At 39.9% G+C, this 27,645-nt stretch overlaps 1 protein-coding gene across 1 annotated transcript in view; it reads right to left on the bottom strand.

The window, feature by feature from the left end:
* Positions 1-27,645, bottom strand: part of MCCC2 (methylcrotonyl-CoA carboxylase subunit 2) — an 80,963-nt gene that overhangs the window by 41,876 nt on the left and 11,442 nt on the right. Inside the window, exons 4-7 of the mRNA XM_049865262.1 lie at positions 20,555-20,656; positions 15,178-15,305; positions 13,730-13,842; positions 5,184-5,297 (exon numbers count right to left, since the gene is read on the bottom strand). Coding sequence (XP_049721219.1) covers positions 5,184-5,297; positions 13,730-13,842; positions 15,178-15,305; positions 20,555-20,656 — 457 coding nt within the window. The remainder of the gene's footprint in view (positions 1-5,183; positions 5,298-13,729; positions 13,843-15,177; positions 15,306-20,554; positions 20,657-27,645) is intronic.

The raw sequence follows: 27,645 nt of genomic DNA, 5'->3' as shown, positions 1-27,645 counted from the left end.
AACAGACATAATAACTATTTCTCCTTAAAAAAAAAGTCTTCTCTACAAAACACCTAGCGTTATTCCAGGGTTATGATCCTGCCTGTATTCTCAATGAGATGCTTGCAATTTTTAGTCATATTTTTGTTTTCTAATGAAAAATAAGAACTACTCATGAAAGTTTGTACCCTGTGCAATATAAAAGTATGTTTTGAGTGAGTTTTCTTTTGATTAGCCAATGATAGTATCATATAAAGCTGGAGAAAAATCAAAGAATAATAAACAGTATACCAAACCAATTGCCACTTAGTCAATTCCGACTCATAGTGACCCGAAAGGACAGAGTAGAACTGCCCCCATAGAGCTTCCAAGAAACCCCTAGTAGATGTGAACTGCTGACCTTTTGGTTGGCAGCTGTAGCTATTAACCACTATGCCATCAGGGTTTCCAATAAACAGTACAGGCTTTTTTAATACTCCCTTGAGACTTTTAGGACTTTTGAAATAGCAGCTCTTCGGGTTTACTCAATCTTCAATAAAATCATTAAAATTAACTCAATCATTTTAAAAATACACTTATCTTATTTCAAAGCATAAGCTCTTTTTAACATACTCTTTTTAATAAGCTTTTATTAGTATTTCAAAGCCAAAGATAATCTTTGGCACACTTGAAGCAATACTTTCTTTTGAGATACAATTCACATACCATAAAATTCATCAATTTAAAGTGCACAATTCAGTGGCTTTTAGTACATTCACAAGTTTGTGCCACCATTACTACAACCCAACTCCAGAACATTTTCATCATCCCAGAAAGAAATACTGTACCCACTCTCCATTCCCCTTTCTCCCCTAGCCCTTGGCAACAACTTCCTGTCTCTATATGGATTTACCTATTCCAGACATTTCATATGAATGGAATCATACAACATGTGGCCTTATATGAATGGCTTCTTTCACTCAGCATAATTTTTTCAAGGTTCACCCATGTTGTAGCAGGAGTTGGTACTTCATTCCTTTTTATGGGTGAAAGATGTTCCGTTGTATGGATATACCACATTTTGTTTATCTATTCATTAGCTTATGGTCATTTGTGTGGTTTTCACTTTTTGGCTATTACGAACATCTGTGTACAAGTTTTTGTGAAGACACATGTTTTTATTTCTCTTGGGTATATACCTAGGAATTGGCAGGTCAATGTGGTAACTCTGTTTCAAGAACTACCAGGCTGTCCAAAGGACATTTTACATTCCCACCAGCAGTGTGTGAGGGTTCCAATTTCTCCACATCCTCACAACACTTATTATTGTCTGTCTGTCTGATTATAGCCATCCTAGTGGGTGTGAAATGGTACCTCATTGTGGTTTTGATTTGCATTTCCCTAGTGGTTCATGCCACCATCTGTCTCTCAGTTTGATGTACTGTGGTGGCTTGTATGTTGCTATGATGCAGTAAGCTTTCAGACTAGGAAAAAAAAGCCTGGCAATCTACTTCCAAAAACTAGCCAGTGAAAACCCTATGGATCACAACAGAATACTGTCCAATACAGTGCGGGAAAATGAGTCTCCTAGGTTGGAAGGTACTATACAATAGCTGCAACAATGGATTCAAACGTGCCAACAATCATGAAGACAGCACCATTTAATCAACTGGGCAACGTTTCATTCTCAGTGGCAACTGACAACATTAACAAATAGTTAATTACACTGAGCACATTTTCATGTGCTTAATGACCACTTGTATATTTGTGTATTCCAATGCTTTGCTTATTTTTTGACTAGACTATTTGTATTTTAATTATTGAGTTGTACGAATTTCTTACATATTCTAGATACAAGTCCCTTATCAGATATATGATGTTCAAATATTTTTCTCATTCTGTGGGTCGACTTTTCACTTTCTTGATGGTGCCCTTCTTTGAAGCACAAATTTTTAATTTGATAACATCCCATTTATTTTTTACTTTTGTCGCTTGTGTTTTTGGTATCATATGTAAGAGGCTTTGCCTATTCCACAGTTAAAAAGATTCATTCCTTTGTTTTCTAAGTTTTATAAATATAGCTCTTACATTTAGGTCTGTGGTCCACTTTCAGTTAATTTTGGGATATAATGTGAAGAGAGGGTCCAAATTCTTCTGCATGTGGCTATCCAATTGTTCTAGCACCATTTGTTGAAAGGACTATTCTTTCCTCATTGAATGGTTTTAGTGGAAGCCATAAGTATCTACTTATTTTTTCTTCTACCTCATCTGTATTATTGTTCAATTCAAGGTCAGTAACAAGTTGATAAACTATTAAGTGAAAATAATAAGGTGCTTACACATACAGTAGTCCCCCCTTATCTGCAAGGATATATTCCAAGACCTCCTGTGGATGCCTGAAACCATGGGTGGTACTGATCCCTACATACATACTACGATTTGTCCTATACATACACATAAGGCAGTTTAATTTATAAATTAGGCACAGTAAGAGATTAACAATAGCTAATAATAAAATAGAACAAGTATAACAATATACCGTAATAAAAGTTATGTTAATGATGGAGCAGGATGGCATGAGATTTCATCATGCTACGTACTCATTTAACATTTTCAAACCACAGTTGACCTCGGGTAACTGAAACCGCAGATGGGGGGGGCTACTGTATTATGTTAACTTTCATGTGAAATGGAGGGAGATGGGGATATAACAGTATGCTTTTATATGCATTAAAAAAACTCTGGAAAAGATACAATAAATGTTGAAAAGTAGGGGACAGGGAACAGGCTGGCAACGAGAACTCTGACTCTTTGAGTCTTATGAATGCTTTATCCATTAAGTTTTAAAAATATATATAAAATAAGAACAAGTTACCAAGAATAACTATGAGAGGTTACTCTAAATTTCCAATGTTAGCAACCTTTACAAGGCACTGGAAGGGCCAGCTACATAATTAGCAGACCTAAATGAAAAATGAAAATGTGGGGCCCCTTACTTAAAAAGCAGGAAAAAAGTGCCATTTAAGCATTTAAGGTACTAAAATATAAGGCTTTTTCCTTTATTCTACAATTCCCTTGACCTGTCATGGTGCTTTTTATTTGGTATTTAATGTGTGCTCCCTCAGGTATGGAATACTCCCCTTCCCAGGCATCTCTGCTTCCAATGGGCCCACCGCTCCAGCCCACGGGGGACATATGACCCCCAAGGGATTGCAACCTCCACACCAGGATGCACTTGGTACCTGGATTGGGAGCAGACAAGAAGCTCGTCACCCTCTCTGCAACCAAGTCGCCTGCTGGAGAACACACCATGACACTGCCAGGCAGGCACTGCGCTCCACACTACGCCTACACCATAGGAAGCATACCCCACCCCAACCCTCCCTGCACCCACGCACAGGCCCCACTGGGGACAGAGTGCAGCAGCAGTTGGGTGGGGTCCAGGGGAGTGGGTAGAGGTAGAGCAGGGGGCCAACAGCCCACTCCAGGGAGGTGGTAGGAGGCCAGATCAGGCAAGAGTCAAGGCTCCAGCCCCCACTGCACATTCTCCACTGTCCCATCAGACTTCACTTACAAAACACAAATTCAAAGAGAAAATTATGAAGAATTTTAAATGGTAACCACAGAGCCTACAACGCCACGCATAGGGCCCTTGGGAGTGAAGCCCTATGCAACTTCGCTGGTCACCTTCCCATGAAGCCGGCCCTGATGACTGCGTTATGTCTCCCTAGTCTCCTCCTCACCTCCCCACCTGCCAACTCCCTTCCAGTGAATTGCGGTAATGCTTTCATTACTCTGCCATGCTTAATCATGGGCTTCAAAATGATAAAGAGAAGTTTGGATAAAGATACAAGTAATTGCAACACCTTAAAACAAAATGTACCATTAAACATGTCAAATCTAAAAATATTAAATAAATGAAAAGAAGTGAAGGCTATTATAAAAATTTTTTTTAATAGCACAATACTTTGAATGTACTTAGCTATGCTCGTCAGAATCTAAACGTATTTGTGTATTGTGTATTTCTAGGACCTTTAATAAAATTCTTCTTCATGTGTCCTATGCCCAGTGAGGCAAGTTAGAGATTGGATATCAGCATATGAACTTATTCAGGTATGACAGAAAATTTGGACCCATGATTGATGGAAAACCCAATTCACTAATGAACTTCCCTCTTCCTTTAAAATTTCCCCTTCCTTATTTAACAGCCTCCCACTGTAATTATGAAGGCTGCAGTTGTTGCTGTTGTTAAGTACCATTGAATTGGCTCTGACTCATGGCTATCTTACATATATCAGAATGGATTGTTGTTCAGTCCTACACATCTTCCTGATCATTGGTATGTTTGAGTCCACTGTTGTAGCTACTGTCTCTATTTATCTCACTGACAGTTTCCCTCATTTTATCTGACCCTCTGTCTTACCAACCACAATGTCTTTTTCTAGAAAGTGATCTTTCCTAATCACTAATGACATGTCCAAAGTAACCAGGCCAACGTCTTGCCACCCTTGCTTCTAATTTGCATTCTGGTTGTATTTCTTCTAAGACTGATGTGTTCATTTTTCTGGCAGTCCATGATATAGTCAATATACTTCACCAACGCCACAGTTTAAATGCATCAATTCTTCTGTCTTCCTTTTTCATTGTCCTGCTTGCGCATGTATATGAGGCCACTGAAAAAATCACGCCTGGGTAAACCAAAAAACTAAACTCTTTGCCATCGAGTTGATTCCAACTCCTAGCAACCCTAGAGGCAGAGGAGAGCTGCCCCATAGGGTTTCCAAGGCTGTAACCTTTATACAAGCAGACTGCCATATCTCTCTCCTGCAGCCTGCCACATCTTTCTCCTGCAGAGCTGCTTGTGGGTTCAAACAACTAACCTTTCAGTTAGCAACCAAGCGCTTAAAACACTGTACTACCAGGGCCCCTCTGGCTTGGGTAAGGCGCACCATAATGATCAAAGTGACATCTTTGCTTTTTTTTAAACCTTAAGGAGGTCTTTTATAGCAGATTTTTCCAGTACAATATGTTGTGTAGTTTTTTGACTGCTGCTTCCATGGATGTAACTATGATGGTAGATGATCAAAATTTAAGGCTCAGCATGTGGATCTACCAATAACTGTTCTGAAAACCAGGAAACTTAATTCTACCACACTGAAAGATTTTCTGTCAAACAGATCAGCACAGAATGTTCCAAAGCACATTAGTCAAGAATATGTTCTTACCAAGGGAGGTCCTGCCAAGAAAATGGTGCCCTGCTTGCGTACGATGATGTTTTCATCAGCCATTGATGGCAGGTAAGCCCCTCCTGCCGTACAGGAGCCCATGACCACTGCTATCTGGAATCCAAGCACACAACAAACAATGAGGTAGAGCTCAAACAGTGAACTGTATAACTTTTCTATCTGTAGTCCCACAAATGTTGCAGTAACCACAGAAAATTACTAGTTGATCCCTGGACTTCATCTTAAAAATGGAGTCCTCTAAACATTTGGAACAGTTTCCTAACTTCTCGTATCAAAGCATTTTGAAGGGCTTATGTCACAGCTACAAAGTTTACGGACAACCTCACTGTGAGAGAGAAGACTGGGTTGATTAGACTATTGGCCTGAGCCACTAATGAGGAGAAGAAACCCACAATACACCCATGATTCAGCTGAACTGTATTAAAAGGATAACTTAAAAATCTAAAGTAATAACAAGTCCTCTTAAACAATTGCCACTTACCTCATAGGAATACTGAAATAATTCTCCAAATGAATGTTATTAGTATTTTGTGTTAATACTTTTTAAAAATATAATACTTTCTAAATAGAATAGTTTCTAAAAAAAATTAATGTTATCATTGCAGTTAAAACTCTTTCTCAAAAGAAAGTTCATTGTGAAGTTGGGTGTTGAGTACATGGAGGTTTACAGTATTATTTTCTTTCCTTCTGTATGTTAAGTTTTTTTTTTTAATTTCTTCATCAGAGATTAGTATGGCACAAAGAATAAATAGGTGTTTGGCTGATTATTCCTAGATACGAATAAACAATATCACCAAAGAAAAAGAAGCATGTCATGGATATTATTTAAAAAATTATCATATGAAAGTAGTTTTGCTATTAATTTCAACGTCCCATCAGCTTCCCTTACAGTCATGCAAATACCTGTTTTTAAAAAACCATCCCCAAAGACAACTCATCAGAAATGAAAGGGACTGGTCAGCGGGTGGGAGAGAGACGCTGATGAAGAGTGAGCTAATTATATCAGGTGGACACTTGAGATTGTGTTGGCAACTCTTGTCTGGAGGGGGGATGGGAGGATAGAGAGAGAGGGAAGCCGGCAAAATTGTCAAGAAAGGAGAGACTGAAAGGGCTGACTCAAGAGGGGGAGAGCAAGTGGGAGTAGGGAGTGAGATGTATGTAAACTTATATGTGACAGTCTGATTGGATTTGTAAACGTTCACTTGAAGCTTAATAAAAGTTATTAAAAAAAAAAAAAAAAGCATATCAGACTAGCATTAATCCAAAAATGAGAGGAAGCATGAGTTAACGTTTTTTCATCTAAACAGACTATCACGAAAAGCATTTTTCCGTAACTAAAGCTTTCATGTACGTTATTAAAAGCGGCCGCAGCATTTATCTGTCAGCATGTTACAAAAGTATTTTATCTCTTATTGTTTTGCTTATCAAACCCCTAGAAATTTGTTTACAGCTACAAAAACTCTTGCCCATGAGCACAAAGAGATATTCATTATTATAGTGCTTATTGTAGCAAAAAAAATACAAATAACCTAAATGTCCATCAATACAACATTGTAAATGGATAAAAAGCTCTTTAAAAAAAATTTGACACAAAAATAACAAAATGAAATGTTAATACTTACTAAATCCAGGTGGTAGGGTCATGAGTGTTACATTACTCTCTGTAGTGTATGCATGGTTTTAAATATTTTATGGGCTTTTTTTAAAGCCAAAAAACTAGAAAAGGTTTTGCAGGGAGGAAATTGTGAAAAGCACACACCGTCACTCTGACCTCTTGTTCCTGGTAATAGAACACCAGGTTCAGCTCAAACCATTTCAGGGCCCACTGCCCCTGACCCGCCCCCCCCCCACAAAAAAGTGAAGAGTCACAATGATGTAAGAGAAAAGAAGAGCAACTATCAGTGTGTATTCACACACCAAACGGTGGAGAGGAGGAGACAAAGATAGAGGAATTATTTTGTCAAAATGTAGTAATACAAAAATGAGAGAAATTAAATGCCATCATACCATCTCAGGAGGGAACAAAAGATCTACCAATTAAGTAGCAAAGTCCCATGAAGGAAGAGCTGACAAATTATTAGCTAGACATATATACTTTAGGGAATTTTCTCATAGGCCAACGACATTCCAGATGCACGTCCCCTGTAAGCAAGGCAATCTGCAATCTCTGACACCTGACAATATATCATAGATGTGCAAAACCTATTAGCAGGAGACAGTGGTAGGAGCCTTCTAACGGCCCCCAAGAATTGTGTAAGCCCCTCCCCTTGAGTGTAAGGTGAATCTAGTGGCTTCTAATGAATAGATTACAAGTGATGTGATCTTACTTCTGTGATTAGGTTATAAAAAGACTGACTTCTGTCTTGCCCTCTCTCTTGCTGACACACTCCTTTGTCCTCACTTTCTTGCTTTGATGAAGTAGCTGACATGTTGTGAGATGCTCTATGGAGAGGCCACAGGGCAATGAACAGAGAGGGGCCTCTTTGGCCAACAGCTCGTGAAGAACTGAGGCCTCAGTCCAACAGCCCAAAAGGAACTGAATCCTGCCAATAACCACATGAGTGAGTTAGGAAGAGAATCCTTCCCAGTCAAGCCTTGAGATGACTGCAGCCTTGTGAGAGACCCTAGGCAGAGGACCCAGCTAAACTGTGCCCGGATCCCTGACTTACAGAAACTGTGAGATAATAAACGTATGTTGTTTTAAACTGCTAAGTTTGGGGTAATTTGTTCCACAGCAATCTATAACTAAATCAGACATCAAAAACCATCTGTCTTAAGTGACTACAACTGAAGTAAATTTGGAGACCTGGGACAAACTCTATTTAGAAGTATTTTGTTGTTGTTGTTTCTCTTCAATGTATCTCTCTGTAAACTGTTCATCTATTCCAAAAATGAGAGACAGACCACAGCAGAATTCTGTACCAGCCCCAAGAATGCTGAAAAAACTAAGAGCTAGACATGGATGAACCTTGAAACCAAGGAATGAGTCACAAAAGACTACATATTATATGACTCCATTTCTGTAAAATGTCCAGAATGGGCAAATCCATAGAGACAGAAAGTAGATTATTGATTGCCTAGAGCTGAGGGGTCAGGTGGAAATGAGAAGTAACTGCTAATAGGTGAGAGATTTCTTTTAGAGATGACAAAAAGATTATAAAATTGATTGTGATATTGGCAACACAGAAATGTACACTTTAGCCCAATTGTGAGTCATATCTCAACAAAGCTGTTATTAAAATTTAATAAAATCAACTGCTAGAGTTACTTGGCATGCAGAATCAAAATTCCCATATGTTTTCATCAGTAAAGAAGACAAACCATTCTAGTCACAAGTACCTAACAGGCACCAAACTTAATATTGCTGAAACAAATTCTGAGAGTAGAAACGAAAATTAAATAAAACTCAGACAAGAGAAGTCAACATTATCACAGAATCTCCTCTTCTCATCATTTAATTTCGAGTGATTCAATCACTCTCAGAACGGAAAGGCACCACACCATCTCGGCTCAGGGACAGAGTAAATGTATAGTGTGCCAAGAAGGGCTTTGCCATTGTGTTTGCTCCTTCTACTCATAAAACACAGAAACCCCAGTGCTAACAGTACTGACAACTCTCCATGTCCCAAAGCATTTGGTTGCTTTACAACAAAGCTCTTACACAGGCCTCACTGGACAAATTATCTGGAGGTGCAGAAAGAAAAATCTACTGCATCTATACTAACTAACCCTTTGCCATCGAGTAGATTCCGACTCATAGTGACCCTATAGCACAGAGTAGAACTGCCCCATAGGGTTTCCAAGGAACCACTGGTAGATTCAAATGGCCAACCTTTTTGTTAGCAGCCGAGCTCTTAACCACTGAGCCACCAGAGCTCATCTATACTGAAAAAATAAAAAATACTAAGAGAGTATTAAAAGGATTTAACATAAATGACCTTAAACTATTCTAACCACACTCAGAAGTATAATCTGGCTGGCCTTGGGGACACAACTCTAGGCATTGTGCCAGGAGAGATACCACAGTGACCCTCACTGGCATCAGGACACGGTGAACTCCAAAGAACTTCACTGAGCAGGGCTGCAGTCCACCCAGTCGCTGGTGAGGTGGGCCCACTTTGTGATACGGATGAACCAAGAGATCCCTCTTGCCAGCATGAGGAGGTGTGTGGTGTTTATAAGACTTGTATCAAAAGCTAGAAAGCAGCAAAATGGCTAAGAATGATGTGTAACTGACAATAACAATACTTGTCATCACCTCCACAGAAGGCACAAACAAAATTTTTAATAATAGGGTATGTGGAAGTGGTATGCTAGAAAATAGAGGTAACAGTCTAGAAAAACTTTGGCAAAATTTCATTACCTTCCAGGTCTTGCCTGAACAGAGACTGGTTCTCACTGCACCAAAAACAAATTATATATTGTAGGTCAGCAGCCTGCCCTATGGAAAAGGGCTTACTTAGGAAGCCATGACGTTTTATACGTAATTCTGAAAAGCTATGTGAACTCTAGACCTCCATTCTCCCACTAAAAAAAAGCTGTAGAAGACTATCCAGTTCAAAAGAATACTGGGATAAGTGTAATATAACTTGGTTGGTGAAAAAATTCCAATTACTTGAGGGTAAAGCCATTAAAAATGTAATAATATAGGCCATTTAAGATACTCCACTGGTCTCACCCTGTCAGGAGCAAGGGAGAATGAAGAAAACCAAAGCGACAAGCGAAAGATTAGTCCAAAGGACTAATGGACTGCAACTACCACAGCCTCCACCAGACTGAGTCCAGCTAGATGGTGCCCAGCTATCACCACTGACTGCTCTGACAGGGATCACAGTAGATGGTCCTGGACAGAGCTGGAGAAAAATGTACAACAAAATTCTAACTCAAAAAGAAAGACTAGACATACTGGCCTGACAGAGACTGGAGAAACTTTGAGAGTATGGCCCCTGGACACCCTTTTGGATCAGTAATGAAGTCACTCCTGAGGTTCACCCTTCAGCCAAAGATTATATAGGCCCATAAAACAAAATGAGACTAAAGGGGCACACCGGCCCAGGGGCAAGGACTAGAAGGCAGGAGGGGACAGGAAAGCTGGTAACAGGGAACCCAAGGTGGAGAAGGGAGAGTGTTGACATGTCTTGGGATTGGTAATCAATGTCACAAAACAATATGTGTACTAACTGTTTAATGAAAAGCTAGTTTGTTCAGTAAACCTTTATGTAAAGTACAATAATAAAGAATAAAAAAATGTAATAATGTTTTTCTGAAATCTCTCATCTTACTTCTTTTTCAATTCAAAGTAATTGTGGAAAGCAGATATTGCCTGTATCACATTTTCTATCTGTACCTAAAAAGCTGCCCTTAAAAAAATAAAAGGCACAAAATACACATCAATCCAATAGCTGTCAGGAATTTAAGAACATTACCAAATATACTGACTGAGCAACACTGCTGATTCTGGAGTACTCATGCTTATCTGTGCTGACTAGATGGGTTGAAATGTACACATCTTAGTTATCTAGTGCTGCTATAACAGAAACACCACAGGTGGATGGCTTTAACCAAAAGAAATTTATTTTCTGACAGCTGGGGAGGCTAGGAGTCTGAATTCAGAGCACTGGCTTTCTCTCTCTGTCAGCTCTGGAGGAACAACCTTGTTGATCATGACAGCCCCTTCTCAACTGTGTCTGGAGGCAGGTCTCTCCCTGCCCCTGGGCACCTCGGCCCAGCCTCTGCCCTGCTGGGACAAATGTTACAAAGCTCTATAGCTGCACCAATAAGTGCTCAAAGGCACCCTACTGCATCAGGAAGCCTCTTGCCCAAAGGCACTCAGTTCTCTCTCGTTCCATGAGTCAGCTCCCACACCATCTCATGCTGGTCTTCTGGTTCTACTGTCGCCGTCTTTCTGCTGCCACTTCTTGCCATCTCCAGCATCACAGCTCTCTCTCTGTGCCTCCTGGTTCTAGGAGGTTCTCAGTGCAGGGACCAAAGGATGCAGTCCGCTCCCGTCTCTTCTTCTTGGTGGTATTAAGACACCCTATCTCATTAACAACCTGTGTCATGCAGATGACACAACCTTGGTAAAGTACGTCAGTGAAAAGGAAGAAGACCCTCAACGAGATGGACTGACACACTGGCTGTAACAATGGGCTCGAGCATAGCAACAACTGAAAGGACGGCGCAAGACTGGGCAGTGTTTCATTCTGTTGTGCATAGGGTTGCTATGAGTTGAAACTGACTCCACGGCACCTAATAACAACAACAATCTGTTTGCTTCTCTCTCCTTTTGTCTCTTATAAGATAAAAAGTGTGACTCAAGCAAGGGCATAACTTGAATAAGGGTGGTAAGGGTGGTGACTGGGACAAGGGTAGTGATTTGAGCCACCCTCTAATAAGGTGGTGGTGACTCAAGATATTCCATCCTAATCCTTCCTTATTAACATAGCGGACAACTCGCTCCCAAATGGGACCATAACCATAAACACACACACACAAAAAAAACCACTGCCTTCGAATTGATTCCAACTCATAGTGACCCTATAGAACAGGGAAGAACTGCCCCATAGGGTTTCCAGAGAGCAGCTGGTAGATTTGAACTGCTGACCTTTTAGTTAGCAGTCAAACACTTAACCAGTACACCACCACAACCACAAGCATAAAGGCTAGGATTTATAACATACCACAAAACGGAGGATAATTCTCATCAGACCACAAAATGGAGGACAACCACACAATACTGGGAATCACAGCCCAGCCAAGTTAACACATACTTTGGAGGGACACAATTCAATCCATAATAACTCATAATACAAAAGTCCATCTTACACAGAACATTCCATTTCTTCCTCATTCTTTTTATCCAAGAGCCTCAAAGTAATCAAACTGAGGGATTTCATTTCTCCTAAGCACTGACTTCATAAACAGGTTGAAATATGTTTAAAAATAGGTATATAGGGCCTCTCCTAACTAAGCCCCTCAAAACAATAACCAAGGTCTGAAACAAGCAAATCAACAAGATAAATTTTGAAAATAATGAGCTAGGTCAAGAGAGACAGAAGAGGGTGGGAAGAGAGGGAAGGAGAGGCCTCAGAATAATTTTGAATACATCTCCAAAAAAGAACAAGTAGGCAGAAACACAAACAGATAAAAAAAGCAAGGGACCTGAAGAACTGCAAATAAACATGGCCAGATGAATAATGCCTACTTCAGAAGATATAAACTGTTAGTACAAGCAAAAACATCTTGGTGCTGGTATACTAAGGATTATAGCGAAACAAGGAAAAGAATTGACACAGCAGAGCACAGATCAATCTACAGTGAATTAGACTACCACTAAATTATAAAAATTAGTGGTAATGTGAGACCTAGAAAGCCAAGTATGAAGAGCCCACTTATGAAGAGAATTCTAAGTCTCACACTCAAAAAGCCAACAACATGGTAACTACAATCAGGAAAATACCATATGTATAAGAAGCACATTGGAATCCTGGTGGCACAGTGGTTAAGAGCTCAGCTGCTATCCAAAAGGTCAGCAGTTCGAATCCACCAGCCGCTCCTTAGAAACCCTATGTGGCAGTTCTACTCTGTCCTATAGGGTCACTATGAGTCGGAATCGACTCAAGGGCAATAGGTTTGTTTGTTTTTTTTAAGAAGCACATTGCCAAGATCATCATGGCAACAAGCATGGATCTGGAGAAGGCTCAGAAACAGTATGCTCAGGACATGAGACTCAGACACCAATATACCATCTTCAAAAAAACACATAAAATCACTTGCCGTTGAGCTGATTTTGACTCATAGCGACCCGATGTGTGTCAGAGTAGAACTGCACCCCATAGAGTTTTCAAGGCTGTGATCATTCAGAAGTAGATCATCAGGCCTTTCTTCCAAGGCACCTCTGGGTGGGTTCAAATCACCAACCTTTCAGTTAGTAGTTGAGCACTTAACCATTTGCACCATCCTCAGGGACTCCATAGGGAGTCCTAAAAGCTACCATGAAGGAAGGAAAAATGAAGCAGAAGAGAATACAGAAGTAAGTATCGAGTTTAAATGTCTTCTCCTTGAGCACAAGAAGACATTTCAGACCTTGGAAGATATGTAGGAATCTGTCTATATTTTCACAGCTGCAAAGATACGGATGTTAAGGTTGTTCCTTAACTTTTGCCATAACAAGCAATGTTACAATAAACTTTCTTGTACATGTCTCCTCATACATACACTATAATTTCTCTATAATCTTAGCAAAGGAATTCCTGAGTACCCTTTCTTTTTAAAATCTGTTTTTCCTTGGATGAATAACCCTTATTACTTTATAGGAATATTACCATAATTAACCAAAGACTCAGTAAAGATACTCATTTCATAGGGACTCATAGTGTTTGGTTTGGTTCAGCAGAAATAACCTTTAAGACACTTTCTATGGAAAAAGATTAAGTTCTGTTTTTTATTTTTAGTTCATGTCACAGTATCTGGTAAGCACAGACATTTGGAGCAAAAAGCAGTACATTTCATTAACAAGAAATTACCTGTGTAATATTTTTAGAAGACATAATTGCCTGATTATAGAATATGCGACCAAAGTGATCTCGATCTGGAAATACATCTGCTTGTCGGGGTAAGTTGGCCCCTCCTGAATCAACTGAAAACAAGGAAAATGAAAGAAATAAGTAATCTCTATAAATAAAATAGACTAAATATATGGAGACTTATTTGGTGACACCATCAGTTCTCAATCCCATTCACAAAAATAGCCCAGCACTCTAGGCTATTCTAGAGCCTCTTTCTCCTATCTCCCAAAGTAGCCAAACAGATCCACTGTTTGCCCCCAATACCTGTTAGGCTCTTCAACCTCTGTGCAAGATTCCACTTGAAATGTATTAGGGCATTCTCTTCTTTGAGGACCAGCTACGGGCCCACAAATACCATAAATTCTTAACCAGTTCAGCTAAAAATCTAAACCAATACAAAGAATTCATGTGGCAATTTATCATATCTTGCCTTCTGATGCAGTTTTTAATTGCAGATTACAATAGTAGATAAGAACGTCAGCTGGGTTGAAAACAGAGCTCTGTTGCTTCACACCTATGTGACTGGTTGCTAGCCCTTCTATGCCTAGGTTCCCTCATCCGTGAAATGAAGATAAAAGTAACAATCCCACAGAGTTGTTATTCAGGTGAGATGAACTAATGTATGTGAAGCACTCAGTTCAGCACATACTGTGTGTGCACATAGTATATGTTTAAAAAAAAGGAAAGAGAGAAAAAGTTAGCTCATCTTATACCTATTATTGTTGCCTGGAGCTCTTAGGTCTTTTATCGTCAATAAACACAATGACAACCTATCTTTAATTCATTAGAAGCTCTCTCGGTACATGACCTGCAAACAGTAGGGTCTCATCTGCCATTTTCTATATGTGAAAAGCAGCTCACACTGAGTCACCCAGCTAAATTAACTTTCCCAGAAGAAAGATCTCTGCATCAGTGTATCTATCCAAATGCCTGCATAAATGAACAATATGTGTTGAAGTTTTACCAGACTAACCCAACATCCAGGGAGTGCCAACTCTGAACTACCTTGCTTTTAGGTTCTTTTTGAAATATCCATATCTCTTAGATGCATTTTAAATTTCAAACAGAAATTTATAGTCATTTAAAATTAAATTTACTTTAAATTACATCTCTCAAATTATATACATACTCAAAAAAAGAAAAGAAAAAATCCACACATGTAGAGGACAACAATGCTGCATAAACCAGCTTTTTTCAGGGGTTATTCCTGAGTGATATCATTAGGAGTAGCTTTATTTACTTTCAGCCCTCCTCCCCAGAGTTTTAAGCAAAGAACATGCATTTTCTTTGTAATTATGGGAGAAACAAAGTTTTTAAAAATACTCATCAATAATATCAAATATACAGCCCTCTAAACAGTCATCATTGTACCAGCTAATAGTAGTTTCACAGCTCTTGTGACTTACCCAAATAGATGCAGGTGAGCCTGTTTTGCAATGCAATCTCTTGTGCTCGTACATGTTTTTTCACAGTCACTGGGTAGTAAGAACCTCCCTTAACAGTGGCGTCATTGGCAACAATCATGCATTCTACTCTGAAAGGCAAAAATTTCATTGGAAAGAGAATATGAGAGATTTCTTCAATATTAAAGGCCAATCACACCTACATCTCACTCTGAGACTCTCCGATATAACCTTCAACTTCCAGCACATATCACTAATGACACTCATTAGAAGACAATCTTATGTTATAAAAACAACGTTTAATCATGGTTCACACATGCATTTATATGATACATAATGATCACTTTTAACAAGTTTACAAATTCACCTTGATTTTTAAAGAGTCATCAGTCCTAGCGTGTGGCTAAATGCCTCCACGAAAAACTGCCTCCTCTGCCATGAGAACCAGGAGAACAGAATGTGCCCAGCTACCATTACTGAACATTTAGAATAAAGATCCTATTGGAGAATCTTGATCAAAAGGGGGAAAATGCAGAACAGAATTTCATATTCTCATGGAATCCATACTTTCTGGAGCCATGGAGACTGGATAAATCCCTGAAACTAATGCCCTGAGATAATCTTCAAACCTTAAGCCAAAAATATCATCTCAGCTGCTAACCAAAAGGTTGGCAGTTTGAACCCACCAGCCACTCCACAGGAGAAAGATGTGCCAGTCTGCTTCCTTAAAGATTACAGTCTTGGAAACACTATGGGGCAGTTCTACTGCAATGGGTATGGGTGTTTTTTTTAGAAGCTTCCAGAAGTTTTAAGAGCTCTGATTATTCTTCAGTTACCTACCCCACCCCCTAGAGCTGGGGGGAACAAAGGAGAGATGTTGGGGTAATCAGATTCTACAAGCCTGGGACTCACACCTTGAGGAGGGGTATCTTCCAGCTGGTTCTGAGTTTGGGAGGGGAGGTAGGTTTAAGATGGAGACTGGAACCAACTGTAATGACTGGTGAAGAGGCATTGCTGAGTTGGTGCTCACGGAAACAGCAAGCAGACAGGAAGCAGTAGGCCCCTTCTCCTCCTCCAGCCCCTGCAGCTCCCTCTAGCACCCCCTGTTGGCAGCACCTGGCAGTGACCAGGGGACAAAGGAAAAATGTAGCTTTCAGAGTCCTAGCCCCAGCATTACCAAGGCAAGTTTAGAGGGGAGCTTGGGGCAAGAGACAACAGCTTAACTGGTACAAAGGTGAAATAACTTTATAAACTGTCAATGCTACCCATGGGCATTTACTATTATCACAATTTCTTCCCTACAGTGCCTAGGCTAACTCCTTATTCTTTCTCTTTTAAAAATATTTTACAATATGGACTAGCAAAGAATATAAATCCTTGGTATTATCAGCATTTTAAATTGTAATAAATGAAAAATACAAAAAAAAAAAAAAATCCCAAAGTCTTCTTAAATCCAAACAACAGATTAGCTTAACTAGTAAAGAATGTCTGCCTTGAGCACTATGCTCTTTTAAGAACTATCTATACAGGATCAAAGTGAAAACACCAACGTGAAAAATTAGACAGGAATCTTAGTTGGCAGTAAGTTTACGTTAATGGTGGGTGGGGGGGAACAACTCAGAAAAGGAGGATGAGAATAGTTGCACAACTCAAAGAATGTAATCAGTGCCACTGAATTGTACACGTAGAAATTGTTGAGTTGTTATGTGTTTTGCTGTGTATATTCTTAACAATAACAAAATAAAATAAATTAAAAGAAGAACTCTACAGAGTAATTCATTGAATTCCTGTTGAAAATAAAGTGGAGAGAACAGTAACTAAACATGCAGCCTAGGGTAGTATTTAGCTTCTCACACTAGGGTATGTGGCCAGCAGGGTTTAGCACAAGATAAACATGGCTCCTCTCCTTTGAAGGTCAATTTTATTCACTAAGTCTCATGGAACCTTTCCTACATTAACATATTATAGAGTGGAATGCAAATTTTTAATGACTTTAATATTAAACAAACTAGATTTCAAAGGAAATTTAGGCTTAAGGCAGGTTGCAGGGCCAGAACCCACAACTCCAGGGTGTGTGTTCACACTTCTCTGCCACTGGCGGGGGGCAATGCACTAGAAAAGCTTATGAAGCTCCGGTGCTGGAAAGAAGCCAGGCTGTGAGGTCAGACAAAACTAGACTGAAACTCTGGTTCTACCCCTTGCTAGTTATGTGACTCTGGACAAGGACACACCCACCTTTGCTTGTCTATTAAAAAGTCACAAACATGTTACAGAATGGGAAATAAAATTAGTCCACAAAAACGCTGTATTAAACATCTGTTGGTTTTGCCTGCCCAACATTCATTATTCTGGCAACAGAATTCCTCTTTTTCTTCCAGAAACTACCTTTTCTTTATCCTTAATTATTAATCCCTGTAGCTCAAGGGGGCTGACCCAGGGCTCAACCCTGCACCTTTCTACTCAAAGGCCATACGCTGGCTCAGAAACCGACACTGGCCCCAAGCTAACCACTTAGGACTTCCTTTTCCACTGCAGTTGCTAAGCTTATAGACTATAAACCAGGAACTACTTGGAGGCATCTTTGCCTCTGTGTTTGCAGAGGCAAAGCCAAAGCTGATTAAGGCACAGCAGGAATAGAAAACAGCTTGTAGGAGCCTGATTATACTGTTTGGGCTCCTGAATCAAGCCATGCCCAAATTTCTCAGTTAAGAAAGTCGATAAATTCCATTTTCTCTTAAACTAATTTGAGCAGGTCCTGAACCTGTACAATTTCCAAGTGCAATTATTTCTTCCCAAGTCGGAAACTTTCTAGGGAACAAGGTGCCAAGAAAGAAAATAAAATATAAAAGCATAAACAATAAAATATTTATATATCCTTTTTTACATTTGTTTATGTAAAAAAAAAAAAAAGGACAAGAACATGCTCCAAAGGTGTTCACAATCATTACAAATTGAGGTATAATTAAGGGTAACCCTTGTGGGGCAGTGGTTAAGCACTCAGGCTGCTAACCAAATGGTTGGTCGTTGGAATCCCCCAGTTCTATTCTGTCCTATAGGGTCGCTATGAGTTGGAATCGACTCTATGGCAACAGGTTTGGGTTTTTCTGGTTTACTCCCCTACTAGGAGCCCTGATGGTACAACAGCTAAATGCTCGACTGTTCTCCAAAAGGCTGGCAGTTGGAACCCACCCACTGATTCCTCAGGAGAAAGATATGGCAATCTTTGCCTATAAAGATGAAAGCCTAGAAAACCCTATGGGGACAGTTCTACTCTGTCACCTGGGGTCACTATGAGTTGAAATCCACTCCATGATCCCTAACAACAACCACCCTCCTTCTTAATGATGTATTTCCATGACATACAAATTTAGTAATAACTCTGCATTAAGTTCACATTTCTTTTAAAAGACTAATTTTTAAGTGCCCCATAAGGCTCCAAGAAAATAATGCCTCCATATTGGGTGAACATGAAGCAAATCACAATTGGCAAAGAGCCACGGGGCGGGGGGGGGTCTGAAGGTAGGGAAAGGAGCAAGGAAGGAACAGCAATAACCCAAAACCCAGTGCCGTCGAGTCAATTCCGACTCATAGCTGCACCTACCCTGAAAGCAAGGCTTGTGGGGAGAAGATGGAGGAACATACATCATAAACCAGCATCTGAGTCAAAAGTAATTGTGTCAGGCTCAGATTCAGAATAACTGAGCTCAAAGCCTAGCTTCCCCAGGGGCATGTGATCGTAGGCAAGTTACTGTAACTCTCTAAATCTATTTCTGGAGCCCTGGTGATACAGTGGTTAAACACTTGGCTGCTAACCAAAAGGTCGCCAGTTCAAACCTACCAGCCACTCGGCAGAAGAAAGATGTGACAGTCTGCTTCCATGAAGATTACAGCCTTGGAAACCCTACGGGGCAGTTATACTCTGTCCTAAAAGGCCACTGTGAGTCAGAATCAACTCAACGGCAATGGGGTTTTAAGCCTATTTCTTTACCTGTGGAATGGTGATGACAATAATAGTACCCATATCACAGAGCTGTTGTGAGGACTAAGACAACTAGTCGATGGAAAGTGTTTAGTAAGTTCCTGGCACACAGTAACTACGTGATGAAAGTGAGATCATACAGAGTTGATCCTCATTACCCATGGATTCCATGTTTAAGAATTCATTTACTCACTAAAATAAATTCGTAACCTCAAAATCAACACTCGGGCACTATCACAATCTTTCACGAACATGCACAGAACGTTGAAAATGTGAACTGCCTGATGTACATGTTCCCACCTGAGGTTGAACGAGGCAACACTCTGCTTTCCGGTTTCAGCTTTCATACTGTAAACAAGTATCCTTTTCGTGGTTTACTTAGTGCCATGTTTTTCGCAGTTTTTGTGTTTTTTGTGCAGGCAGTTTAAAATAGTCTGCAAGCCATTATAAAGCACTTCAAGCGCTGAAGTTCTGTCTAGTGTTCCTTAGTGCAAGAAGGCTCTGATGTGCCTCACAAAGAAAATTTGTGTTAGATAAGCTTCTTTCAAACATCAGTATAGTGTTATTGGATTAGAATTTAATGAATTAACAATATACTTTAAATGGGTATCTTTGAACAGAAGCACACATAAAACAAGGTTATGTATCAATCAGCTGACAAAAATGTTGTGACCAGAGGCTTACAGGAATCTAACCCTGTATTTCTTCGGGGGGGGTGCGTGTGTGTGTCTGTCTATCTGTCTGTCTGTGTCTGTCTGTGTGTGTCTGTGTCTGTGTCTGTGTGTCTGTGTGTCTGTGTGCATAAATAAGTTTAACATCTAGCAATCTAGATTCCCTAAGTATACAGTGGTTCTCAAACTTTAGCATATGAAAACCAGGAGGGCCTGTTAAAATACACATTGCAGGACTCCACCCTGAGGGTTTCCAATTTAGGACTTCTGGAGAACACCTGAAGATGTGCATTTCCAAGAAGTTTCCAGGTAATGCTGATACTGCCAATGCTGTTGTCTAAACCAAAAGCCAAACCCACTGCCATCCAGTCAATTCTAACTCATACTGGCTGCTGTCAAGAGACTGCATTTAGACAACTACTTCCCTAAGACAGTGGTTTTCACTCTAGTTGTGCAAGACATTCCCTGCGGAGCCTTTGAAAACTACACATGACAGACCCACACCTGGAGATTCTGATTAAGTAGGGAGGTCTGGATTGAAGCCCTTGGTTTTTTTCCCCCCTTTTCATCTTTAAAACTCCACACATAAATCTAGTATATATCTCAATAGAAAACTTCAGCCCTAAATAATATAAACAGTACTCCAACTTGCATGCCAACGTGCAAAGTTAAGTGCCGGATGCCTGCACCTCCTCTTCTGACCACATTGTGAAGTAGGTAGAATACTCACCCTGCTACTCTGCCAATGCCTGTAATGATGCCACCTCCAGGGACCTCCTCATTGCCATATAACTGGTAACCTGCAAACTGGGATAATTCTAGAAATGGAGACCTGCAAGGGAAAAGGATGTTGCCTGAACTAATGCCATTAAAAAAAAAAAAAAAAATCACACTTAAATTGTTATACATGGAAAGCAAAGATTTTTTTCTTTAACACGGCAATGCTTCAAATATCCGTATTATATATAAATCCAACAAAAGGAATTTTTTTTTAATTACTTAAAATTTTTAATAAAAGAATTTACAAAAAAAAAAATCCAATGTGAATATTTGGGGAACTCATGGTATATTCACACAATAGAAAACTAAATACTTATTTAAAAAAGATGTTGTACAGTGTGTTTATACATATAGAAAGAGAACAGCAGCTAATACTTATGTGACACTTACCGTATGTCAGGCCCTCACCTAAGACCTTCAGAAACACTAACTCTTTTACTCCTCAGAATTACTCTTAGGTGATCCTATTATGATCCCTATTTCTTAATAAGGAAACTGAGACACACAAAGAATAAATAACTTGTCTAAGGTGACACCACTAGTAAATGGCAGAGCTAGGATTTAATATAAGAAGTTTGGCCCCAAGTCCAAAACTGGAGGTGAGGCCAAGACGGCAGAGTAGTCAGACCCTTCCTATGGTCCCTCTTAAAACGAGAAAAAAATACAAGTGAATCGATTATACATGACAATCTAGGAGCCCTGAACATCAAAGGCAAAGTTGAGGCATCAGACTGAGCGGCAGGGAGAGAAAGGGATGGTTCAGAAGCAGCAAGGAGTTGCCAGGCCTGACCCGGCAGCAACCAGTACCCTGCAGGCTGGATCAGCTGGATCAGCTGGCATCCCAGCAGTGGTGCCTGGGATGCATCTTCCACATCAGGAGAGACCGAATGGTGGACGGTCTGCTCAACCCTCCAGAACCAGTGAGAAACAGCACTCAATCGGCAAAAGATAAGTACATGCATTTAACCTACCATGAGGATCAAAAAACACCCCCTTTGGGAAGAACCCCTCCCCACTCTGTCCCAGGTCCAGGCTGGCTTCAGCAATTGCTGCATCCCCTGGGACGGAAGTAGGACCCATTGTGCACGCTGAGCCATTCTCCCAGCTTTGGAGAGGGAACAAATTAACAAACAGGAAAAAATAATCTGCCAGCTCCCCTATGCCGGGAACTCAAGGCAGGTACAGCTCCTTTGCCTAGGCACAGGCATATGCAGTCCACAGATTTTGAATGCCTTTCACCCCGGCATTGACCTGTGTGGGGTCATTTCAACAGTGTAGGCCCTCAATAGCACAGTACGACAGGGAATATATCTGAAGCCTAATTTCAACTGTATCAGCTATAAGGTGGAGTGGCAGGTTCGTGACATTTGACGTCGCTCTGCCCATTAAGCAGGGAACTCACCTACTCACGTCAGGTGCCTGAGGACTGGTGGCTCCATCCACGTCACCTAGCCACCCACAACAGAGGTCCAAGAGTAAGCGGTGCCTCCCAGTCCTTACAGCCAACAGCATTGGGTGTCCATAGTCCAGCTGCAAAATCCACCCACCTATGTGCTCTAGGGAACAGGGACATGCTTTCCTACCAGACTCAGGGGCAGGCATCAGCCTCCTGTCTTGCTCAGCATGTGACCTCCTACTGCAGCCAGATACCTATGCCTACTCCAAACATCCCTGTCCATCTAGGATGCTGGTGAGAGCCTGCGCCACATACTTGGTGACCAACTACCTGGACACCTGAGCTGAATCCACACAAGAAAATGGACTCCTGGGCTCACATACCTAGTAACAGCTCTAACCACCTGGTGACAGGACGTGAGATCTTCAAAAGTGCCAGTAATCAAACTACCTCACACGACCAGCCTATTTGGGCATATCAAAATAAGAAGCTGGGACACAGTAAGCAAACATAAAATACATAAATATAATAACTAACTGATGGCTCAGAGACAACAGTCAATATCAAATCACATAAACAGGCAGACCATTACGGCTTTGGCAAGCGCCCAAAACAAAGAATCAAAAAATCTTCCAGAGGAAGAGAAATTTTTGGAATTACCAAGGGTAAAACTCAAAAAATTAATATACAGAGCTCTTCACGAGATCAGGAAGGAGATCATGCAAAACGCAGAACAAGGCAAAGAACACAAAGACAAAGCAACAGGAACTCAGGAAGGTTATATAAGGGCATAATGACAAATTTAACAGGCTACAAGAATCCACAGAGAGACAGCAAACAGAAATTCAGAAGATTAACAATAAAATTTCAGAATTAGACAACTCAATAGAAAGTCATAGGAGCAGAATCAAGGCAATGGAAGTCAGAATTAGTGAGATTGAAGATAAAGCACTTGGTACCAACATGTTTGAGGGAAAATTATAAAAAAGAATTTAAAAAAATGAAGAAACCCTAAGAATTACGTGGGACTCTATCAAAAGGAATAACCTGCGAGTGATTGGAGTACCAGAACGGGAAGATAACAGAAAATACAGAGAAAATTGTTGAAGTTTTGTTGGCAGAAAACTTTCCTGATATTGTGAAAGATGAGAAGATATCTATCCAAGAAGCTCATTGAAACCCACACAAGGTAGATCCCAAAAGAAAGTCACCAAGACATAATATAATCAAACTTGCCAAAACCAAAGATAAAGAGAGAAATTTTAAAAGTAGCTAGGGATAAAGGAAAAGTCATCTACAAAGGACAGTCAATAAGACTAAGCTTGGACTACTCAGCAGAAACCACGCAGTCAGAAGGCAATCGGATGACATATATAAAGCCTTGAAGGAAAAAAATTGCCAACCAAGAATTATATATTCAGCAAAACTGTCTCTCAAATACGATGGCGAAATTCGGGCATTTTCCAGATAAAAAGAAGTTTAGGGAATTTGTAAAAACCAAACCAAAATTACAAGAAATTACTAAAAGAAGTCCTCTGGTTAAAAAATCGATAACATCAGATAATAACCCAAACAGGGATATCAACCCAGATAGGGAAGTCACAAATAAATCAAAGCTAAAACACTGAAAATAGGGAAACAGAGACGTCAATATGTAAAAGATGACAACATTAAACAAAAAAGAGGGATTAAATAATGTAGTCATAGATCTTTCATATGCAGAGGAAATCAAGGTGATATACGGAAACAAAAGATTGGTTTAAACTTAGAAAAATAGAGGTAAATATTAAGGTAACCACAAATGAAACTAGCAATCCTACACATCAAAATAAAAAACAAGAAAAACAGGCTCAGCAAATACAAAATCAACAACAATGAAATGAATGAAAAGAAAATACACAAAGAAAAATAACTCAGCACAGAAAATTCAGTGAAATAAAGAAACTGTCAACAAACACACAAAAAAGGAGTTTGGCCCCAAGGATCAAGCTCTTAACCACTGCACTATTCTATCTCTGTTACATAAACATTTAAGATGTGCTGCTGTTGTTGTCATTTTTGCTGTTGCTGTTGTTAGGTGCCATCGAGTGAGTTCTGACTCATACCGACCCTATGTACAAATGAATGAAACACTCCCTGGTTGTGGGTCACCCTCAAGACAGTCGTTGCTATGATTGAGCCCACTGTTGACAGCCACTGTGTCAATCCATCTCATTGAAGGTCTTCCTCTTTTTTCACTGACCTTCTACTTTATCAAGCATGATGTCCTTCTACAGGGACTCCTAATAACGTCTCCAAAGTACTTGAGATAAAATATTGCCATCCTTGCTCCTAAGTAGCATTCTGGCTATACTTCGTCCAAAACAGATTTGTTCATTCTTCTTTGTCAACACCATAATTCAAAGGCCTCAACTCTTCTTCAGTCTTCCTTTTTCACTGTCCGGCTTTCACATACCATAGCTTGGGTCAGGGGCAGCTTAGTCCTCAAAGTGACATCTTCACTTTTTAACACATTAAAGAGGTCTTTTGCAGCAGATTTGCCCAGTGCAATATGTCATTTGATTTCTTGACTGCTGCTTCCATGGGCATTGACTACGGATCCAAGTAAAATAAAATTGATTTCAGTATTTTCCCCGTTTATTATACTTTTTTTTTTTTTTTTATACTGCTTATTGGTCCAGAGCTGCCAAGTTTTGTTTTGTTTAAGTTGAGGTGTAATTCATACTGAACCCTGTAGTCTTTGATCTTCATGAGTAAGTCCTTCAAGTCCTCTTTGCTTTCAGCAAGCAAAGTCGTGTCATCTTTCAGCAAGCAGAGGTTGTTAATGAGTCTTCCACCAATCCTGATGCCGCATTCTTCTTCATATAGTCCATCTTCTCAGATTATTTGCTCAGCATACAACTGAATAAGTATGGTAAAAGGATACAACTCTGCGGCACACCTTTCCTGATTTTAAACCACATACTAACCCTTGTTCTGTTCGAATGACTGCCTCTTGGTCTATACGTACAGGTTCCTCATGAGCACAATTAAATGTTCTGGAATTCCCATTCTTTCAATATTACCCATAATATGTTATGATCCACAAATCTGAATGCCTTTGCATAGTCAATAAAACACAGGTAAAAATCTTTCTGGTATTCTCTGCTTTCAGCCAGATCCATCAGACATCAGCAATGATATCCCTTGTTCCACATGCTCTCCTCAATCTGGCTTGGCAGTTCCTTGTTGATGTACTGCTGCCACCACTTTTTAATTACTTTCAGCATAATTTTACTTGCACGTGATATTAATGACATTGTTTGATAATTTCCACATTTGTATGAATCACTTTTTCTTTGGAATGGGCACAAATACGGATCTCTTCCAGTCGGTTGACCAGGTAGCTATCTTCCAAATTTCTTGGCACAGACAAGTGAGTGCTTCCAGTGTTGCGTGTTTGTTGAAACATCTCAATTGGTATTCCATCAGTTCCTGGAGGCTTGTTTTTCACCAATGCCTTCAGTGCAACTTGGACTTCTTCCTTAAATACCAGCAGTTCTTGATCATATGCTACCTCCTGAAATGGTTGAATGTCGACCAGTTCTTTTTGGTACAGTGACTCTCTGTATTTCTTCCATTTTCTTTTGATGCTTCCTGCATCATCCAATATTTTACCACAGAATCCTTCAATACTGCAACTCGAGGCTTGAATTTTTTTTATTTATTGTGCTTTAAGTGAAAGTTTACAAATCAAGTCAGTCTCTCACACAAAAAGTTATATACACCTTGCTATGTACTCCTATACGGTCACTGTGAGTCAGAATCGACTCGACAGCAGTGGGTCTGGGTTTATGTACTCCTAGCTGCTCTTCCCCTAATGAAACAGCACATTCCTCCTCTCCTCCCAGTATTCCCCATGTCCATTCAATCAGCTCCTGTTCCCCTCTTCCTTTTCATCTCGCCTCCAGACAGGAGTTGCCTTACACAGTCTTATGTTTCTATTCACCAGTATCATTTTCTATCTTATAGGCCAGTCCAATCCCTGTGTAAAGAGTTGGCTTCAGGAATGGTTCCAGTCTTGGGCTAACAAAGAGTCCAGGGTCCCTCTAGTCTCAGTGAGACCATTAACCCTGGTCTTTTTACGAGAATTTGAGATCTGCGTCCCACTGTTCTCTTGCTCCATCAGGGAGTCTCTGTTGTGTTCCCTGTCAGGGCAGTGATCAGTGGTAGCCAGGCACCATCTAGTTCTTCCAGTCTCAGACTGATGTAGCCTCTAGTTTATGTGGCCCTTTCTGTCTCTTGGGTTCTTTTCCTTGTGTCTCTGGTGTTCTTCATTCTCCTCTGCTCCAGGTGGGTTGAGACCAATTGATGCATCTTAGATGGCCGCTTGTTGAGGCTTGAATTTCTCTTCAGTTCTTTCAGCTTGAAAAATGCTGAGCTTGTTCTTCTCTTTTGGTTTTCTAACTTTAGGTCTTTGCACATTTCATTATAATACTTTATTTTGTCTTCTAGAGCTGCCCTTTGAAATCATCTGTTCAGCTCTTCATCATTTCTCCCATTCATTCGCTTTAGCTACTCTATGTTCAAGAGCAAGTTTCAGAGTCTCTTTTGACATCCACTTGGTATTTTCTTTCTTTCCTGTTTTTTTTTTTTTTTTTAATGGTTTTTGCTTTCTTCCTCTATGATATTCTTGATGTCATCCCACAGTTCTCCTGGTCTTCAATCATTAGTGTCCAATGCATCAAATCGATTCTTGAGATGGTCTCTAAATCCAGCTGGGATATACTCAAGGTCATACTTTGGCTCTCGTGGACTTGTTTTAGTATTCTTCAGATTCAATATGCACTTGCATATGTACAATTGACAATCTGTTCTTCAGTCAGCCCCGGCCTTGTTCTGACAGATGATACTGAGGTTCTCCATCATCTTTCTACAGATGTAGTCAATTTGATTCCTTTGTATTGTATCCAACAAGGTACACATATAGTCGCTGTTTATGTTGTTGAAAAAAGGAATTTGCAATGAAGTCACTGCCTTATAAAATTCTATCATGCAATCTCCAGCATCGTTTCTATCACCAAGGCTAGTTTCAAACTACCAGTTCTTCTTTGCTTTCAACTTCTGCATTCGAAGCAGCAGTAATTATCAGTGCATCTTGATTGCATGTTAGATCAATTTCAGACAGCTGAAGTTGGTAAAAATCTTCAATTTCTTAATCTTTGGCATTAGTGATCGGTTTATAAATACGAATAATAGTCATATTAACTGTTTTCCTTGTATGCCTATAAATATTATCCTACCACTGACAGTGTTGTACTTGAGGACAGATCTTGAAATGTTCTTTTTGACAATGAATGCAATGCCATTCCTCTTCGATTTGTCATTCCTGGTATAATAGACTATATGATGATCCAATTCAAAATGGCCAATACCAGTCCATTTTATCTTACTAATGCCTAGAATATCGAACATTGCGCATTCCGTTTCATTTTTGACTTCCAATTTTCCTAGATTCATACTTCATACATTCCATGTTCTGATTATTAATGGATGTTTGCAGCTGTTTTTTCTCATTTTGAGTTGTGCCGCATCAACAACTGAAGGTCCCGAAAGCTTTACTCCACTCACGTCATTAAGGTCAACCATACTTTGTAGAGATAGCT

The sequence above is a fragment of the Elephas maximus genome, chromosome 2, assembly GCF_024166365.1.
Source record: "Elephas maximus indicus isolate mEleMax1 chromosome 2, mEleMax1 primary haplotype, whole genome shotgun sequence".
NCBI classification, from domain to species: Eukaryota; Metazoa; Chordata; class Mammalia; order Proboscidea; family Elephantidae; genus Elephas; species Elephas maximus.
Note: the sequence above shows the minus strand (reverse complement) of the source record. Positions and strands in the feature narration are given on the sequence as shown.